The 19968-nt window shown below is 56.2% G+C and overlaps 2 protein-coding genes across 9 annotated transcripts in view; one reads left to right on the forward strand and one right to left on the reverse strand.

The window, feature by feature from the left end:
- The window catches only part of PPFIA4 (PTPRF interacting protein alpha 4), a 63880-nt gene extending 61127 nt beyond the window's left edge, over window positions 1-2753 (forward strand). For 6 of the 7 annotated variants that reach the window (XM_059487784.1, XM_059487787.1, XM_059487788.1 and 3 more), the window contains 2 exons: window positions 1129-1216; window positions 1626-2753. In XM_059487784.1, the coding sequence (XP_059343767.1) occupies window positions 1129-1187 (59 nt within the window). In that variant the 3' untranslated portion in view covers window positions 1188-1216; window positions 1626-2753. The remainder of the gene's footprint in view (window positions 1-1128; window positions 1217-1625) is intronic. The other variant, XM_059487786.1, reaches the window with a different exon arrangement.
- Window positions 2754-3421: 668 nt separating this feature from the next.
- On the reverse strand, window positions 3422-7677 carry MYOG (myogenin). 2 transcript variants are annotated; one of them, XM_059488054.1, is made up of 4 exons: window positions 7210-7677; window positions 5247-5262; window positions 4381-4458; window positions 3422-3600 (listed from the first exon to the last, which is right to left on the reverse strand). In XM_059488054.1, exons 1-4 carry the CDS (start codon window positions 7675-7677, stop codon window positions 3479-3481), a joined length of 684 nt encoding a protein of 227 aa, XP_059344037.1. In that variant the 3' UTR covers window positions 3422-3478. The 2 variants fall into 2 exon arrangements, with proteins under 2 accessions (XP_059344037.1, XP_059344036.1); XM_059488053.1 differs by lacking the exon at window positions 5247-5262 and having other exon boundaries at window positions 4381-4462.
- Between the last annotated feature and the right edge of the window lie 12291 nt (window positions 7678-19968).

Genomic DNA, 19968 nt, shown 5'->3' on the forward strand with positions numbered 1-19968 from the left:
GGAAAGGGATGGGGGGAGGAGGAGGAGGAGGAGGGAGAGGAAGAGGGAGAGGGAGAGGGAGAGGGAGAGGGAGAGGGAGAGGGAGAGGGAGAGGGAGAGGGAGAGGGAGAGGGAGAGGGAGAGGGAGAGGGAGAGGGAGAGGGAGAGGGAGGGAGTGACTTGCTGGTCAACCAAGATGCTCAATCCATATGATCCTGGAGCAGTGGCCTGCTGGCAATGTTTTTCTGGAAGGATCACTTCAGACCTATGTGTGAGTTCTTGGTTATGAACAACAAGAACCAGTTAGGGGCCAGGATTGTGGCATATAGTGGGATATGTCACCCAGGGGCTGCCAGGATGCAGGAGTCCAGTCTGGGCCAGTTTTCTCCATTCTGGCTTTGGGAACCACCCCCAAAGGGAGATATTAACTGGCTCCATTTGCCTGAGCTCTCCCAGGGCTGGCAGGACCTCCTGGGACACCCTGCCTGCCCTGCCTGTGGTGCTGGCTGTCCTGTTTTATGTCCCAGGATCTGCCCCCAACAGACAACTCCTTTCTTCAAGGTGTCTTGGTACCTTCCAAAGCCATAGGTAGGCAGAAGCTCCAGCCAGGTCACTACAATTTGTCCCCTGGACCAGGCACCCTGGTCCCACTATCCCAAGGTAGCAGCTGCTCCCCACTGGAGCAAAGCTGGCTTCATCAGAATCAGAAATGAGGATGGGAATGAGAATTAAAAAGCTGTGTAGTTACCTTTCAACTCCAAACCCCAGATTCAGCTCTTCTCCTGCCTCCAGTTTGCCTCAGAGGTCCCAGCTTTCCATCCAGCAGTTTGGGTCAAGCTTCTATTTGACCTTTTCTACCCCATCCGTGGAAGCTTCAGTTCCCCTCTGGCTGAAGACAGTGAAACCTGGGACAGAATCCCACCCAGACAGGGAGCAGGGTGCTCACTGCCCAGGGCAGGGATGGCAAGTGGCAATTTCCCAAATGTCCTGGAGCCTCAGGAGCATCAAGAGCCAAACGTGGCTCTTCCTCTGACCCTCATCTTCACATGGCTGCAGTGCACAGTTGCTGCTCAATAAACACAGGATTTGGGGATGTTGGGGGCTAATTGGAGCAGTCACTAATTGCTTTGCTTTTTGGTTCCCTTCCAGTCAGTGCCTCCGGGTCCCCAAGGCTGGAGACCTCCACGGTCCGGACGTACTCGTGCTGAGGGTCAGCGAGATGGGAGCCAAGCCCTGGGTGAGTGCTGAGGACCAAGGGCAGAGCAGGAGCCCCAGCAGCACCCAGGCAGGGATGGGGCTGCCCTCACCAGGGTTTGGCCATGGAGGACCAGGGAGAGCTCAGTGGTGGGGGAGCTGCTGCTGCCCCAGGCTCACAGGGATGATGCAGGAGGGATGTTCAGTGTCCCACCATGTGCGGTTTGTCCACTCTTGGACAGACGGCTCCTCTGGGGACCCCAGGTGCCATTCCCAGTTGGGTGAGGGAAGGATAGTCAAGCACTTCAGGGAGGCTCCTGCTGTGCCCTGGGCCGTGGTTGCCCTGTGCCAGGAGGATCCAATGCTGATTCCATCTGGGTTTGTTGGCCGGTGGGTGCACAGGTGGAGCTGAGCCAGCGTCCTCACGGGGCCTTTCCCACTTTGCTCCTCAGCAAATCCCCATGTCTGTACGCCACGTGCTGGCTGCCTTCCAGGACAAGAGCCCAGCCTGTTCCTGTTCCTCGGCCCTGACCCACAGATTGTCACTGCTGTGGACCGACAACTTCTGTCCCTCCTGCTCATGCACCCCCTGCTTCCCCCAGCTCCCGTGGCTCCCACCATGGCCTGTCCCCCACTTCTCCTGCGCTGGCTGGGCCATGGGTGTGCTCCGGATGCTGTCCTGGCATGGTGCAATCTTGGGAGCAGCACAGACACCCCCAAAGTGTCTGCAGTGTTTGGAAACCTCTCTCCTGCCTGATTCATGTTGCCAATCTGCCACGGGCTGCACTCACTCAAGCCCTGGGCATCGGGGATGCTGCTGCCCACAGGACTTGAAGCCAAGGAAGATTCAGGCTTGTGACAATCCTCCCTCCAGGGTGGCTGGGCAAGGAGCTGCCCTTGGGGGGCCAGGGCAGTGCCAGGGCTGGTGCTGGGTGGGATGAAGGCGGCCCAGCGTGAGGCGAGGAGGGCGGTGTCTGCCCAGGGCTGGGTGGGCAAGGTGCTGATTTTGGTGCTGTCAGGTGCCCTGTTGGGGGGGCTGTGCCTGGGCCCACCCCACATGGCTCATGGGGACGGTGTCCGGCACCCACAGGAGAGGGGACCCTCCTTGGGTGCCCAGGGAGACAACAGGAGTCCCCTCCACCCCCGGGATGTGCCCACCCCTCCCCTCTGGGTGCAGAGGAGATGCTCTCCCCTCCTGCCTCCTGGCAGGGGTCAATCCAGGAGGCTCTTAACTCTTCCCATTTCTTCCATAGGGTAGGATCTCTTTGTCTCCTCATGCCACGTTTGCCTTGTGTGGCCCCTATTTCTGATGTGATATTTATTGATGGCTGGAATGACCTTATACTTATCATGTGCTGTCTGGAAGTGCAATATCTGAGAGACTCTACAGTCACAGCGTCTTTTCGGTGTATCATTTGCCTAATACAGTACTAAATATTTTTTTAATTTGAAGAGTCAGTGAGCCCTTTATATCGATGCCCTATTTCTTTCGTCATATTACTGGTACTGCATGGACTCCAAACCCTGGATCGGGTCAGGAAAGGATGTATGTGTGTTCCAATAAACAGGATTTTAAAACAGTGCTGGCTTTGAGCCTCCTTTGTAGAGCCCAAATTCAAAATATCATTAATCTCTAGCTCCCTCAAGATCTTTGGGGTGCTAGGCTGAACTCCAGTTAAACACCAGTGAAATCACTGGTCAGTGTAGGGCTAACTGAAGTGTGGCACATCCACTTCCCAACTGAGTGAATGTGCTGAGTTCCAGCTGGATTTACTGATATGAAAATGTCCAACGTGGATTTGGGGATTGTGGAACTGAGGAGACCTACACAGGGCAGGACAACAGTAAAGGAAACCCCAAGCTGTCCAAACAAGAATGCCCTTTATTTAAAAAAGAATCCAAATAAGTTAGCAAAAATAATAATTAAAAAACCCTAAATGGCAACTGCACACAGCGTTCAGTAGAAAAGACAGGTGGGCTCTGGGTCATCACCACCAGACAGCGGCTGGACAGAGACCTTGGTCAAGGAGCATCTGGAAAACTCAGCAAAGCGAACCCAGCACACATTGGCCCTAAACCCGCCCGTGCCTGGCTGGGCAGTGGAGCAGGGCCTGGCCCTGGGAAGCCCCTCCAGGACCACCCCACCCCTGCCTGTTGTCCTTGCAGCCCGGCAGGAGCGCTCCGAGGAGTGGGGAGGGAGCCGAGGGGTGTCAGCCCTGCAGCCCACAGCAGGAGGGGTGGATGTGATCTCCATTTCATTCCCACCCCGTTACCATTTCAAGGAGCCGCCGGGGTTTGCACCAGCTCAGTTCTGACCCCGCTCCTCCGGGAACGTCACAGCCACGTCCTCCCCAGCAATGCTCTCCACGATGGAGGACAGCGAGTGCAGGTTGCGCTCCTCAGCTGCCTCATCAGCCAGGAGGTGATCTGAGGAGACAGAGGGGTGAGGACACTGCTGGGAATGGGATTTGGGGAGACAGGGGGGTGAGGACACTGCTGGGAATGGGGACTGTGTGCTAGAGATGGCTCCTGGTTCTGCTCAAGGGGATGTGGATTAGTGGTGAACATGGCTGAGGGTGGGACTTGATGATCTTTTGCATCTATAACAATTTGTTGATTCTTTTCTATGATTCTATGACCCCATGATCCTCCACATGGCCAGAGGGACCTAGGGACCTGCTGCCAGCCCCCATCCTAGGGAAGGACTAGAGAGCAACAGGGAGTGGGACTTTTGGATCCTTTATAGGTTTTAATCTCCACTGGAAAATGAGATTTAAGTTTCTGCCTTCTGGGGAAAATAACAGGTGGATTTGGCAGGGGCGGGGATAATGGCAAGCATGGAAAAAAAGATCAGCAGCTGCCGAGGGGGTGTAGGGGGGGCTGGGGCAGCGCTGGCCAGCCACGCTCAGCTATGCCCAGCCATGCCCAGTGATGCCCAGCCAAGCACGCCAAGCTAAGGGATGAAAGCCTTGCTGGGGATGAAGGTACCAGGGCCCCAGGCTGCTGCAGCTCCCAGGGGTTGGTGTTTTGGGGAAATGAGGGCTCAGAGAACCCTGAATTGCTGAGAATTGAGCCAAGGAGGTTCTGTAGGATTTCTGAGCTCATCACTCTGCAGCAGTGGGATGGGGAGAGAAGGGCAAGGTTCCTTCCCAGTCCCTGCAGAGCCAGCGAGGCCGTGGGATGCCCCAGGGAGGGAGGAGGCGTTACCTGCAGGGTTGGTGCTGAACTCCAGCTGGCTGCTCCACTCGGGGCTGCAGGAGGAGCTGCCCGACCCGCAGTCGCTGGCTGCCTGCAGGAGCCCAGAGCAAGCTGTGTCACCTCCTCGGGCACGGCAAACCCCACCAGCATCCCCAACAACACCCGGGGCCCATCCCACAGCGGGGACATCCCTCCCCACCTGCAGGAGCCAACAGCACTCAGGGTCTCCACGACCCATCAGGGCCAGGTGCTTCCTTAACATAAAGGCTGGAAAACCCTCCTTGTTTTGGGACACTGGCCACAGAGAAATGGGGCTCCCTGCTCACTGCATGCTCACTGCATGCTCACTGCATGCTCACTGCATGTAAAAAGGTGTTTCTTTCCCCACTGAGTATGAAAAAGGGCTGGAGATGAACAAATGTCCTTGGGCAAAACACCTTTTTACTGAGAATCACCTAATCAGGCTTGTAAAAAATGATACATGGGCTGGATGCCCTCAGGCCATCCTGAGGGGGAGGATTGGGAAAAGCTTTTGGCGGTTTGATTTGTGGATTTGGGGCTGAGTGGTTTTGGAGAAAAGAGCTGACAGCATGAAAAATGAGAGCATTATTCAGCACAGCTCATAATTTACTTTTTTTTGGGTGTGTCTTTGTCTGCGAATGGGTGTCAGCTCAGGTAAAACCCCAAAAGTGATTTATATGAGCAACCCCATAGACCCAACTCTTTGTAGCAGACTAGAATGGCACTTTGGCTCTACAAGCTCATGGCAACACAGGATAACTAATTAACACTTGGACTTATTTCCCATTAAAGCAGGAAATTCTTCCAGGTACGATCTTTTTTCCCCCAAAATATTGGCTTTTGCATAAATATGCGAACCCCTGGCTGCACCTGGGAGAAGGAGCAGCTCAGAACAGAAGTGACAAAGGGACAGCTCAGCACAGTTTTGGGCACATTCCCAAATCTAAGTGGATTCTGGGAAGTGGACATTAGATTCTGGTATCCAAGCGTATTCTGGCATTAAAGTGGATACTGGGAAGTCCCACAAATATTTAGGATGGAGCCTAAATACTTTTTCCTTCTTTTCAATTTAATTCAGCATTAAATTGGACTACCTGGATACCTACTGGTTTGGCCCTTAAATCCCTTAATCTGGAAGGAGATGTGGGATTCCCTCTTCTGGGCCTCTGATAAAGTCCTTCCATATGTGTATCTGTATCTGTATCTGTATCTGTATCTGTATCTATATGGATCTTTCTCTCTCTCTCTCTCTATATATATATATGTATATATATATCCATATATCTATGTGTCGTATTTATATCCATATCTACATTACCTACTTTTGTATCTATATCATCCATATCTACATCATCTATATCTCCATAATCTGTATCTATAGATATACCTGTATGTCATTTATATATAAATATCTATAGATAATCTATATAATCTTTATCACTGTCTATATTATCTATATATAATCTATCTCTATAATTTGTATCTTTCTCTATAGCTATCATATCCATATCAATTTAATCTCTAATTTGTCTATATGATCTCTGGATCTGTAGAACCCATATCATCAATGCCTACACCAATACACAGCCCTGCATCTATCTATTCCACCTCTCCCTAGACCTGGAGCTGTAGTCTCAGCTCTCTGTGCATTCACAGATCTAAACCTCAGAGCAGAAGGGAAGCACATAGCCAGCCATCCACAGGAATCAGGGAGCAGGTGAAAATACCTCTCAAAAACTTGGTTAAATGGCTAAACTCTTGTGGAGTGACAGGTCCTGGCTCTCTGAGGATGGTGACAGGACACAAATACTGAGTGTCCTCAGCCAGTGCCCAAATGGGCCCCTTTGGTCCTAGAAACCAGAGTTGTCCCTGTGCCATCCCTCTCATCCCTTCCTTTGCCTGGATGTGAACAGAGAGGGTTAATTTTATTTTACATTTTATGCTTTATATTTTTTATATTTCATATTAGTATTTCTATTTTTGCATTTAGTATTTAATATTATTAATTGTTATGTTATGTTATATTTTCATTTAGTTTAGCTCTATGTTGTTTCCTTCACTTTCACCATTCCCAGCCCTCCCCAGCCCAGGCCCACGTGTCACTCACACGCACGGCCCCAGTGCAGCCATTCCCAGGGACAGAGGGGCAGTGTCCCCTTTCCCGCAGGGATGTGAGCACTCGGCAGGGTTGGGTCATTGTCCCTGTGCCCCCATGCAGGACACACATCCACCAGTGTCCCAAGGTGGCAGTGCCTGCCCCACCTCAGAGCTGGGGTGCTGCTCCCCCCAGCAGGACCCAGTGCCCCAGAGCTTCTGCTTGGGGTTACCCCCACAGGGCATCACCCCATAGAGCTATGTCCCCATGGAGAATCACCCCATGGCATCACCCCCATAGGCCTTAACCCTGAAATGGCATCAACCCTTTAAAGCATCACCCATGTAGGATGGACACCCCAAAACGACATCACCTCCATAGAACCTCATTCTCATATGGCATCAACCCCATAGAGTGGCATAACCTCCACAGGGCATTGTCCCCTTAGAGCATCTCTGCCATAGAATGGCACTCCAAAATGACTCCACATCGGGCATCACCCTACAGAGCATCACCCCTAAATGGCACCCTCCTATAGAGCATCATCCCATAGAGCATCACCCCATAGAAAGTCACCTTCATAGGGCATTGTCCCCACAGAGCATCAGTCCCACATGGCCCTTCTCGCATGGAGCGTCCCCCGAGACGGCATCGCGCCCATGGAGCGTCACCCCACACGGGGCACCCCACGGGGCACCCCCTCCCCGCCCTCGGGCACTCACGGCGGGCTGGGCCCGGTAGCGCAGCTCCCGCTGGTCCCGCTCCTGCTGGTTGAGGGAGCTGAGCAGGCTCTGCAGCCGCTCGATGTACTGGATGGCGCTGCGCAGGATCTCCACCTTGGGCAGCCGCTGGTTGGGGTTCAGCAGCGTGCTGCGCTTCAGCGCCTCGAACGCCTCGTTCACCTTCTTGAGGCGCCGCTTCTCCCGCAGCGTGGCGGCGCGGCGCCGGTCCATGGACACGGATTTCCTCTTGCACACCTTGCAGGCCCAGGGCAGGCACTGCCCGGGACAGTGCTCGGCCAGCGCCTCCTTGTCCTGCAGAGCCGCCCTGCCCTCGGCGCACAGCGCGGCCTCGGCGCGCTCGGGGAACGCCGCGGGCTCCAAGGCCTGCAAGCGGGAGCCCAGGAAGTTTTCGCCATCGTAAAACCTCTGCTCCGGGAAGAAATACGGGTTGGTCTCGAAGAGCTCCATGGGCGGCTCGGGGACGTGTGCGCGGCTCGGCGGCGGCTGCTCCCTCTCCCCGCGCCAACTGCTTGGTGCCATTTAAACCCCGGCGCTGGCATTAAATCACGGAGATAAATATAGAAAACCCAAAGGAAACCTGAGCCCACCCTAAGCTGCTGCCTCACATCAAAACTTGTCTGTCTGATTCTGTGTGCTCTCCCCACGCGGATTACAGTACCCGGCCCGGCGGGGCTGGGGGCTGGCACGGCTCGGCTGGACCCGAACAAGGGCTTTGTGTGAGCCGCGAGGTGCCAGCTCCCCCCTGGCATTCCTGCCTCATCTGGTGCCTTCAGTTACAGCCGGGCTGGGGCGGCCGTGGCGGCCTCGTGGCCGCTCTGCCTGACCAGGGCACCCCCACCCCTTCACGCTGCCTCCCTGGATCCCACGGTATCCCAAATCTGTGCCTTCCCTGCAGTGGGACCCAACACCAGCACAGCATCGTCCCCTTCGCAGCCCTTCCCACCTGCTCTGCCCCATATTCCCCACGGTCCCATCCTGCCGGTCCATGTTACACTGATCCCACTCCTTGGAATCCAGCCCCGGGGGGATATCCCAATGGAGGGAGCACCCCGGGCTCCAGTCCCATCTCTGTGGTCACCCCTCTCCGTGCTCACCAGTCCTGGTCCAGCTGCAGTGCCTGCTGACTGTCCCACAGGAGTGGAGCAGGCAGGAGCAGGCAGGACCGAGCCAAAGCCCAACCTTTCCTCTGCCTTGGGTGCCCAGTCAAGCTCCTTATCACATTTGTGTCACAAAACCCACATTCGTGGCTAGTCCCATGCACCAAACCCAAAGGACACTTTCTCCCACGTTGTCTCCAGGTTCCAGCAGAGTCAGGCTGGGCTCAGCCCTCTCCCAGCTGGCACTGCCTCATCCCACCTGCTCTCCTGTGCTGGCCTTTGTACCTGTGGATAACCAAAGCCCCAAATGCCATCCTGATGCACGCCTCTCCCAGAGAGGACACTCATGTATTCCTGATAGAGAAACAGCAGCAGCATGAGGGGGATTTTAACTCATCCCCATCCCTTCTCTGCTGACTCCAATGGCTTGGCTACATCTCTCCAGCTTTGTCTCTAATTCAGAGGGGATTTTTTTTTCCCATCTGGAACACCACAAACCATCTCCCATCTCATCCTATTCCTGCTCCCGGCCAGATTCCAGCTGAGGGATTGGTCAGTGGAAAGAATGTCAGCAAAGTGCAGGGCCAACCCTGCTGGGATTCTCCTTCCCCAAATTCCCCCTCCTTGGAGAGGCTGTGCTGTGGCACATTCCCTGTGCCCACTATCAGCAGCCTTGCTCACTTGGGATTGATTTCTGACCTTGTTGGAACCTGTCATGATGCTCTTCTCTCCTTGTGATTTCTTTGTGGCTGGGAGCTTTCCAACATCTCCTCACCCCAATTCCTACTCTCCCGGGGTCCCAGCCCTGTGGATTTGCTGTCCCCATGGTTTTAACATCTATGAAAGTCTGCACTAAGGAAAGCAGGACCTGCAGCCTTTAGGTTCACCTTCAGCACAGCCCCTGTGCTTCCCACAGTCAGTCAAACTCCAAAATACTCAAGAAGGAAAGAAATCAGAGCATCAGTTTGGCCCTTGCCTAAAGAAAAAGCACTAAAAGGGTTGGGAAGAGGCAGAATTCATCCCTCAGGTGTGCACAGGTGCCCATGGTAGGAGTGAAGGCTTTAGGAGTGAATAACCTGAGCCTGAGGTCTTCACATCAGCCCCACACCATCACATCAATCATCTTGAGTCACTCATGGGGACCTTTATCACTGGCACTTGGTGGACATGATCCCAGTGAGCCTCTTGAGCTGCAGCCGCATCCCTGGGTGAGAGGTGTCAGGTATGAATGGGTGTTTTGGAATTGCAGGAGCATGTCTGGAGGGTGAGAGACACAGTGGTGACATAATGGGCTCCAGGGCCATGTGGCTGACCTGCCCAGGAGAGCGGTCAAGCATTTGTCAGTTCATAAACAGGGGCAGCACTGGAGGGGCAGCACCAGCCATGTGTCCCCAGCTGGAGAAGTGGCACAATCCAGCCCCAACAGGGCCACCAAGGCCGCTGTGTGCCCATGGCTGAGCGGGCAGGGGACACAGAAGGCGGCTTAAGGAGATGGGGAGGAAAGGGCACTCAGTGGGGTGGACTGGGGAGAGGGATCCCGCTGGCAGCTGCACTGCTCCAGCTCCATTTGGGGGTCTCACCCAGTGATGTGGGAGCAGGGACAATGCTGTGCCCACCCAGCTGCAGCTCTGCAGCTCCCTTCAGCCACTCCATGCCGTGGATGATCCCTCCTGACCACAGAGGAGGGGCACGGCAGGGTCTGGGGACTGTAGGTCCAGCGGTCTCATCCCGGTGAGTATCAAATCACGGATAATGAATCCCACGGGACACATGGCCGTCACCAAGGCACCCCGTGTTGGGCTACAGGGGGGCTCCCATCACGGCCCTGCCGGGTTCAGCCCAGCACGGCTTTTCCCGTCCCGTGGGTGCCCACGGCAGCCGAGGCTGCGCCCGGGTAATCGGGAGCCGAGGGGGGATTAGGGCTGTGCTGCCGGCTGTCAGGTTATGCCGTGATGGATGGTGGCGGCTGGGAGGCAGCACAAAGTGGCGCTCTGTGAGCCCGGGCAGAACGTGCTGCGATCCGTCACGGGGTGACCTTTCCCCGGCCGCGGGGCCTCGCGGGGACGGCTCACCCCGACACAGCTGGCGGGGAGGGCAGCCACGGGCTCAGAGCTAAAAATACCCATCCATTGAGAAAATCCAGAGAGCAGGGCTTGTCCTCGCTCCTCTGGGGCAGCTTCCCAGGCCGGTGGCCAGGCCCACGGAGCGGGGTCACGGAGAGACACCCAGGGGCTGCCTCGGCTGTTTTGCTTTCCCTCAGGTCTGATGGTCTGGATTTGCTGAGTTTTGGGGATACACGTGAGCGTGTTGCAGCCTGGGGAGCGTCCCTCCCAGTGCACAGAGCCTTAACCAGTGCATGTCCCTGTTCCCTGCTCAGAGCTGCACACAGGGGTTGCCCATCCCTGCCTGGGGCATGGAGCTGTGCCGTGCCCATGCTGGAGCGGCGATGGTGGGGATGGTGCCGGCCAGCTCCTACTGGAAAGGGCAGAAAAACCTGGGTTTTCAGGCTGGTGAAGAGATTTGGATGCCCCAAGCAGCATCTACAACCCGGGGTACCGGGGCCATTCCACTGATGGGGAAAAAGGGGGAAAGCCAGGGCTTAGCAGACATCACCCCTCTGGGATTTCAGCACAGGAAGGAGACTCACCAAAATGCAACTTCCAGTCGGACCCACCCTCCGTCCCCCACCGGGCACCCCACCGTCCCACATCCCCTCTCCTTTCCAGGCCCATCGACATCCCTTCCTACCTCCCTGACAAGTTGTAACATATTTGGGAGCAGCTGCAGGCGGTGGGGGATGCTTGGCCCTGTCCCCACGCTCGGCCAGGAATGTGGAGCAGAGCTCTGCTCTGACACCCGGGATTTCCGACGTGTTTGGGACGGCAACAGCTGCTTGGCCTGGATGGGGCTCGGCAGAGCCTCCCCGTTCTGCCCCAGCCCGAGGCTTTGCACATCCATGTCCGCTGCCCCTGGGGATTTGGGGTTAGTTTGGGGTCCGGCCATCACTACGTGGGGAGCGATGGGGGATGATGTCCTGCTGTCTGTCCCAGCAGGGATGGCAGCAGTGGTGACAGCACCAGCAGACAATCCCTCCCTCACCTGTAAGTGCCAACTGGTCCAGCTCCAGTTCCCTGGTGGGACAGGGCTGCTCCTGCAGCTCTTGGGTCCCATGGGGCTCAGCACCCTTGGTGCCCCCTCACTCCCCTGCACTCTAGGTGCCTCAGTTTCCCCATCAGGAAATCAGGGATCATGATGGAAGTCTAAAATCTCTCTGGAGAACAGATTTATTTCTGTTATTAACTGTCTTTGTTGATCCCTCACCTCCCTCCCAGGTCAAACCTACAGAGAGGTGCCGGTGGTTGAGTAGCCTCCAGCCCACTGGATCCCAGTTTGGAGACAATACTGGTTTCCCCAACATACCAAGCCACTGAGCCCTGTCTATGAATTTCAGTGGGTGACCTGCTGCAATCACCCTGTGTGCCTGACCCACCAGGATCCACATTTGGGGACAAAACCAGGTACCCTAACCCACAAGTCTGCTGTTCCCAGCCCAGGGACCACACTGGGTGCCCTGACCTCCCTCTTTGTTCACACGGATCAGGGGATGCTCTGCCCCACTGCAGCACTAAACCTCCTGTGTTTCTGCCCCTCCATGGCCTCCCTTGCTCCATGACCCCGTGGCCTGGACGTGACGACCCTTCTCCCTCACAGGCCCTAGCCCCACATTACAGCTGGAGGAGGGATTCACCCAGCAGGACCCCCACTAGTGAGCCCACAGCAGGGGTTCCCTTCTGGACAGGTTTCCCCTGCCACCAGGCCAGGGGCATCCCCGGCTGCTCCATCCCCTGCAGGGTGGCACTGGCCGGGCTGTCCCCACATGTGTCACCAAGGGAGGAGCAGGGGGGACTTGGGTTGTCAACAAGGGGTTGTTTTCCCTGGAGTGGGACACTGTGGCAGGAGCAAGCTGCAGGACAGGTGGGGGGTCAGAGGAAGACCCATGAATGTGAGGGATTCAGCAGTGACATGTGGCGGCTGTTTGACCCCAAGAGGGGACAGCTGTCCAGGCAGGGGAGGGTGTGAGGCCCGGGGATGGGACCTGGGGACAACAGTGTCCCTTGGCAGGGACAGCCCTGACACGAGGTGCCTGGAACCAGCAGGGAGGGCAGGGAGGGATCTGGGTGACATCCAGCCAGGTGTCCTGGGTGGGTGACCATCAGCTTGTCCCCGTGGTGGGCATGTTCCCTTCCCTCCATGGCCAGCTGGGGCTGGTGCTGCAGGACTAAGGTCTGGTCAGTACAGGAAAAGAGCTCGTGATGGTCATGTCGAGCTTTCATACACCAGTGACTCCTGTATTTTTCTGCTCCCACCCCAAGTGACAGCAAATTTTGGCACAAGGAGGGGTGACAGTCAGCCTCCTCTCCTGCCATGAAGGGCACCTCGTGGTGACTCGGAGAGTCAGGGAGGGAGGGTTGTGACGATTTTGTGGCTTCAGCGTGGGATTCCCCGGGGGACAGGGGTCAGCAGACTCCCCCCTTGACATGCCAGCAGCGATGCCAGACGCGCCGATCCCCAGGGAGGGGCCCCCAGCTCTTCCGGAGGGGCCCCACCCTGAAAATTCCCCTGGCAGGGGCAGAGCTTTCCGTGCCCCCCTCCCCGATTTCCCCCCTCCCCGGGGCGCCTCAGCAAACCCCGGCCCCCCTCGCATTCCCAGCTGTCGCCGCTCGGGCCCCGCTGCGGGGCTGCGGGAGAATCCCGGCCCGGGGTCCCTGGGCCAGCCCCGCCCGGGGATGTCCCGCTCCCAGAGCCGATGGAGCACAGGCGGGGAGAGGAGAGCCGGGAGGATGAGGAGAGGTGGGGAGGGGTGAGAAGGCCTGATGAGCTTTGGTGTAGGGAACAGAAACGGGGTAGGTGTTTTTAGGGTGCTCCCCGTGCCCCATTTCAGGGACTCAAGCTCCTCCCAGCCCATCTCAGCCACTGTGGAAATGCAACCCCTGGCTGCCTGCTAGGAAAAATTCCTTGAAAGGCAAAGTCGTGGAACATGAGGTTGTGACCGAGGATAAACCCTCCGTTCCTTGGTCAGGTCGCCCGAAGGTCCCATGAGACCTGGGAGGCTCGAGGTCTGAGGCTTCGTGCAGGAGGAACGGCAGGAGGAGGGCGGAGGGATGGAGGAGGGATAGAGCAGGGATGGAGGAGGGATAGAGCAGGGATAGAGCAGGGATGGAGGAGGGATGGAGGAGGGATAGAGCAGGGATGGAGGAGGGATGGAGGAGGGATGGAGGAGGGATGGAGGAGGGATAGAGGAGGGATGGAGCAGGGATGGAGCAGGGATGGAGGAGGGATAGAGCAGGGATGGAGGACGGATGGAGGAGGGATAGAGCAGGGATGGAGGAGGGATGGAGGAGGGATGGAGCAGGGATGGAGGAGGGATGGAGGAGGGATGGAGCAGGGATGGAGGAGGGATGGAGCAGGGATGAAGCAGGGATGCAGGAGGCATCAGCCACCGCAGCTGGACGGGAGAGGGCACCAACAGCCCGCTTATCCACAGCCGAGTCTGGATTTAGGGACGCGCACCTCAAGCCAGAGCCCAAACGCATCTCAGACCCCTTTGAATTCCCCTTTTTTAGGGGGAACCCGCCCTTCTCCCCCAGGATCCGGGGTAGGGCCCCTGGCGGCTGAGAGGGGGGACCAGGATTTGAAACCTGGGGTGTTTCTCTTGTATCCAGATCCAGTTCTCCAGCAGGATAGATCCCAGCTATTTATCTCCGACCCCCCATGGGAGAAAATCTTGAGGTTTGTTTTTTCCCGCGGCGTAATGACCCCAACAGGTGCTTTTCCTGCCTGACGGCCGAAAATAGCTCCCAGGGTTTGGCTTCCTGCGGTTCCTGCTCCAGTCCCAGTTCCCTCATTCCTCCTTTGGGCCAAAACATCCTAATCCGGGAAGGGGAGGTTCCAGGAAAGTGGAGGGACTCCCTGGAAACACTTTCCTTTTGCTCATTTGTGGATGAAATTGTCCTGGAGAAGGAATTTTTTGCCTCAGCTGAAGCAGACACATTTGCCCCCCAAATCTGTTTTGGGGAGCAGCTGGCTTTCATCCCATAGGGAGGGACAGGAGTGTGATTTGAGGGGTTCCCTTCTCTATTTATTCTGCAGCAGAAATATAAAATAATATAAACAATATGAATAATTAACAAGCAGACAATTATTTTATTTTATTTTTATTTTATTTTATTTTATTTTATTTTATTTTATTTTATTTTATTTTATTTTATTTTATTTTATTTTATTTTATTTTATTTTATTTTATTTTATTTTATTTTATTTTATTTTATTTTATTTTATTTTATTTTTCTATTTATTCTCCTTCTCCTCTGTCCCTCACGGGATGCTCCTTCCCAGTGCCCGTGTCCCATCTGTTCCCTTTGGCTCCATGGATTTAATTGCCTTTGGGAAGTGCAGTGGCTGGGGTAGGGGGGAGCCCCTCAGCCACCAGGGCTCACGTCGGTCTCTGCCCTTTCAAAAGCATTTATTTAGGGATGTTAAACTCGGAGCCCCAATTGCCCTGGGGATGGAGAGGTCCCTTGTCCCCAGGAGGCGACCCTGGGCTTCTTTCCCAGTTTCCCAGTTTCCAGCGCCTGGGTGCCTTTTAATCCCAGGGGTTGCCCAGAGGTGCAGCATCCCAGCTCCCGGCCCCTGGAATGTTCTGGGAAGGGTGAGCTGGTGTGGGTGTCATGGGCACACATCGGGAGGCTCCGTCCCTGCTCCATCCCCACTGCCCAGCCCGGATGGAGGAGAGCGACACGGATGGCAAACACTGCTCCAGCCAAGGCTTTTCGTGGGAAGGGCTTCTCCTGTGGTGAAGAGAGCAAATTTGGGGTTACTGCCCTCACAATGCCTGTCTGGGTCTGTGCCTTCAGCCTGGTGCTTCTCCCAGCCTTTCCCAGCCAGGGATACGCGGTGCCTGCAGCCCCCCGGCCACCCTCTGCTCCCCCAGAGCTCGGTGGGGCTGGGCGGGGCTGGGCGGGGCTGGGTGAGGTGGGTGGGGCTGGGTGGGGCTGGGTGGGACTGGGTGGGACTGGGCGGGGCTGGGTGAGGTGGGTGGGGCTGGGTGGGACTGGGCGGGGCTGGGTGAGGTGGGTGAGGTGGGTGGGGGCTGGGTGGGGCTGGGTGGGACTGGGCGGGGCTGGGTGAGGTGGGCGGGGCTGGGTGGGGCTGGGCGGGGCTGGGTGAGGTGGGTGACCCCCCCGGCCCTGCCCGGACCCCCGAGCCTGGCTGGAAGGGGGGGAGGCAGCAGAGCCCCCCTGCCCAAGGGAGCCGAGGCACCCCGAGCTCCTGGCAGGGCCTCGTGGCCCCGCAATTCCAGGGGGCTCCCAGCTGTGGGAACGGCTCCCCGCCGCTCCCGGCCGCTGCGGGGGCACTGGGAATGTCCCGTGTCCTGCAGGAGCCGCTCCCCGGGGAGCGCTCGGGCCGCTGCAGCCGTGTTTGCGCGCTCCAGGGCCGCGGGGGAAACGATTGCAGATGGAAGAGGAGAAGTGGAACAAGGCAGGAGGCGGATCCCCTGTGCTGATAAGAAATTTTCCACATCTTCCATAGGAATCTGCAGGTTTAGGCATGTGTGAAGGGTTTGAACATCTTTTCCTACAACACGGAGAACCTACTCAGTGAATCGCTGTCCTGAATTAATTTCTGGATACAAAAGAATTTGCCTTAAATTGGTTGGAAAGCAATAATTTGGGTAGCAGCAGGGTGCAGGGCTCAGAGGCTGCAGGGGTTGGGTGGAAGAAGAGCTTTCCTCTTGGAGGGTGGTGAGATGGTTTCAGTCTGTGAGAGCCTGAGTGGGGGGAAATCTCCCTTTCCAAACCCGAGAGCTGTAAGTGACAGCTGGAAGCTAAAAGCAGGGAATTTAAAAATAGAAATATGGGACAAAATGCTGAAGTGAGAGATATGAGCTTGGGGAGCAGCAGCCATGGTTTCTTTTTTGCCACCTCTCCCTCCTCACTCAGAGCCACCGATCCAGCCCAGCCCGGTCCTCCCTGGGCATTCCCACATTCCCAGCCAGGCTGGGCTGGATTGGTGTGGGAATGTCACTGCTTCATCCCAGTTTTTTCCTTCACCCCAAATCCTCATTTTCCACCACCCCTGTGGTCTCCCCAGGTGTCCCCAGGTCATCACAGGCCCAGATCTGGGGGTGGCCCTGGGCTTTTCCAGCCACACCTACTCAGCTCTTCGTCCCCTCCCCAATATTTCCCCAAAGATCACTCAGAAAATTATTTTGCCATCTCTGAGATCCATCAAGGGAAGTGGTTCCCGTCATTCAGCCCTTGTAGCAACTCACATTTTTCCTTTTACATTTTTGTCCTTTTTTCCCTTTCTTGAGCCTTTTTTTTTCCCTTTCTTGAGCAGTCACTGTTTAATGCCAGTCTTTGCCCCAGAAGGATCTGTCATCACTGCTGGGTGTTCCAGAGCCCTCACAGCACCGGGCTCCCCCTCCCTCCCCACGGCACCTTCCACAGGCTCTGCAACTGAAACCAGAGGCCAAGCAGCGCTGGGTTCCGTCCAGGGTGGCCCTGGAGGGGGGGCAAAGGATTTGAACCGTCCTCAAAACTGCTTGGCAGGATTGGAAAGGTTTAAGCCCCTCCTTCCCTGCAGAGACGGCTGGAAGCGGTGGCAGGAACAGCTCCTGGCCCTCAGCCTGGCTCAGTAACACCCCCGGGGCTCCCTAGGGAGTAAAATAACCCCGGTGTGGTGAGGAAGAGGCAGCAGTGCCGAGGCAAAGGGCCCAGATTGGGCTGTGGGGCGGACCTTGGGACAGACCTCTGCCCTACCCCACTGCCCTGCCAGGGACAGGCTGCCAGAGCTCCCTGGCTGGGATCAGTTTTCTCTTCCACCCAGCCATGTCTCAGCAGCTCCTCCCTGACAGGGCAGCACAAAAGCCTGGCAATGCCCTGTTGTGCCAAGGCACAGTGACCCAGCTGCCTGTGGGCAGCATCTGGCTGGAATCTGGCAGGGATCCGAGTGGGGCCCGACCCATTTGGCTGCTGTGGGAATCTGCAGCGCCGTGGATGTGGCATCTCCCCAGGCCAGAGGGAACTGGGGCACATCCTTGTGCCAGCACGGGGCTGACGGATCACAGGCACCTCTCAGGATTCATTTTGTCCCTCAGTGCACTGGTAGCACTGCCAGCCCTCTTCCCAACCTGCTCTGAGTGACAAGAGTGGGATGTGCTCCATGGGAATGGGCAGTTTACAGGAAAACAGCTTTTCCTTCATTCACTCTCCGGGATTTGCCCATTTATCTTTTGGGATATTTTCTGTGCTGTGTCATTGCTGCTGAGCATCTCCTGCCAAGTCCAGATAGGGATGCACCACCCTACAGAAGTCTGGGGCTCCTTGATCCCCAGATGGGTTCCCAGGGCTGTGTATCCCATAAATGGGAGAGAAACTGAGCACAAATTGAGACTAGCTGTGTCCTGAGTGAGGTCCCCAGGGCTCTGTGTCACTGGCACACACAGAGTGGTGGCCCCAACAGTATAGGATGACCATCACTCCAAAACATCTCAACACAGTGGAGGCCTCTTTGGAAAAGCTCCAGGGCTTCCCTTTGTTTGCTGCTTCTCTCTTTGCCTTGTGCCATCCTGTGTGGACCCACCAGACCATGGCACTCAGGGGGTCACTCGTCCTAATTAACGTCTCTCAGAGTCATCAGCTCTCCAAGCACACATCCCTGTGCTGCTGGCACCAGCCACACTCCTAATCAACTTTCCTAGTTAAGAAGCCCCTTTCCATGACCAGAAGTGCTGTGGGATGGTCACCATGATAGAAAAGGTGGAGAAATCCTCAACTTCTCCTGCCCTCTCCACCCGGAATGGCACCATGGAGCTGTTCGTCATTCAGCTAAACTAAGGCAGGAGAGGGAAGCTCACACCCCAGAGAAAAGCTGAAGAAAGATGAGCAGAAATGAGCTCCCCAAGCCCTGACTTGTTTCTCTGGAAAAGCATTTCTTAGCTGCTGCCAAACCCTGGGGGTTCAGTCAGGGTTGGGTCTCATCAACCAGCCCCGACACGCCACAGCCCCGGGTGCATCCCACTGGCATCGAGCCAGACACCAACCCTCCCCTCCTGCCACAGCCACAGACTGCTCCTGTCCCCAGCTCACAGCAGCTGCTGCAGGAAGTCACACCATGGCCCTTGTTTGTCTCACTTCATCCCATCTCTCCCTGTGTGCCAAAGGTATTTATCCATGGCAGCATCATCCAGCACTGGGATCTTCACAACCCACTGCAGCTCTCAGGACATTTTTCTCCTTAAAACCCCCAGAAAGAGTCTGGAAGACCTGAATAACTTTCCCAGTGTTTGATGCTCACCAGATTTTTTTTTTTGTCATGGGTTTTTCAGGAATCCCTGACACTCTTTGGACACATCCCCAGCTTGGTGTCAGGAGAACGAGCTGATGATCCCTCTCTGTCAGGAATGGGCTCTGTATCCATTTGGTCATCCCATCCCTGCAGCCTTTGCCCATGCCCTGGGCTGGTGAGAGAACTCAGACCCCTCTGGCAGGTTCACAGCCAAAATATGGGGGGTTTTAGGGGTGCTGCTAAAATTGTGCATTCAGGGAAACGAATCCAGGGAGGGAGAACAAACTGCAAATCCACAAAGGAAAAGGAATGGTTTTAATCTCTGTTTGGGCAATTTGCATACAATTAGGCCGGGCCCTGCCTGCGTTTGCTTCCGCATTGCACTCCCGTGAGGAACCTGCTGCCTTTCCTGCCCTGCTCCCAGCCAGAGGTTGATTGCAAAGACACTCCTCCTGGGAAGGTGGTGGGCGAGGGGCTTTGGGCTCTCTGGGAATGCCCTTTCCACTCTCAAAGCCCATACTGAGCACCCCCATGCCTCTGGATTTATGCTCAGCCATAGGGGGCATCACTTTCCCCTGTAGTGGAGGATGTGTGAGGAGATGCTGCAGGATGCCAATGCTCCATAAATAGTGCTGTGTTTACAGGAGCCCACGAGTCTCCGTTGATTTTTCTCTCTGCACAACAAACACATCATCCGGACCAATCTGAGCTCACCTCGCCCTGCTGCTGGCACAGCACAATGCCCAGAGGTGGCACAATGCCACAGTCCCCAGGCAGCCCTGGGAGGCTGGGACCCCCAGCTCTTTGCCGGCCACTTGCCCAAGGGGGAGAGCAGCCATGGGACAGCAGCTGATGGAAAATCAGCCCTGGATTGGGATGGTCCCACAGCTGATCCCATCCCTGCTGTGGGTGGGCAAACTCCGGTGAAGAGAGGGATGAGGGGTAGCCACAAGGGGCAGATCCAAGGGTTGGGACATCTCTCACGAGGCAGAGCACAGCAGGGGACAACTCCAGCCCGAGTCTCACTAGAGGAGGGAGAAAGGACTGGGAGAGGTGCAGGTGGGGGTCGGAAGAGTCCCCTTGTCCCACGTCTGAGGTGCCGTTCCTTGCAGCATTTGGATAAGCCAGACGCACTCCTGGAAAATGATTTATGTACGATGAGCTTTGCAGCTGCCTGGTGCACATCTGGAGCTCCCTGGCGGGATTGGGGGGTTCAACTCCATCAGTGAGATCGACCCCCAGACCCATTTTCTCTGTTCTGCCTGGCCCGGAGAGGGGAACTGGGGGGTGA

The sequence above is a fragment of the Ammospiza nelsoni genome, chromosome 23 (assembly GCF_027579445.1).
Source record: "Ammospiza nelsoni isolate bAmmNel1 chromosome 23, bAmmNel1.pri, whole genome shotgun sequence".
Lineage (NCBI taxonomy): Eukaryota > Metazoa > Chordata > Aves > Passeriformes > Passerellidae > Ammospiza > Ammospiza nelsoni.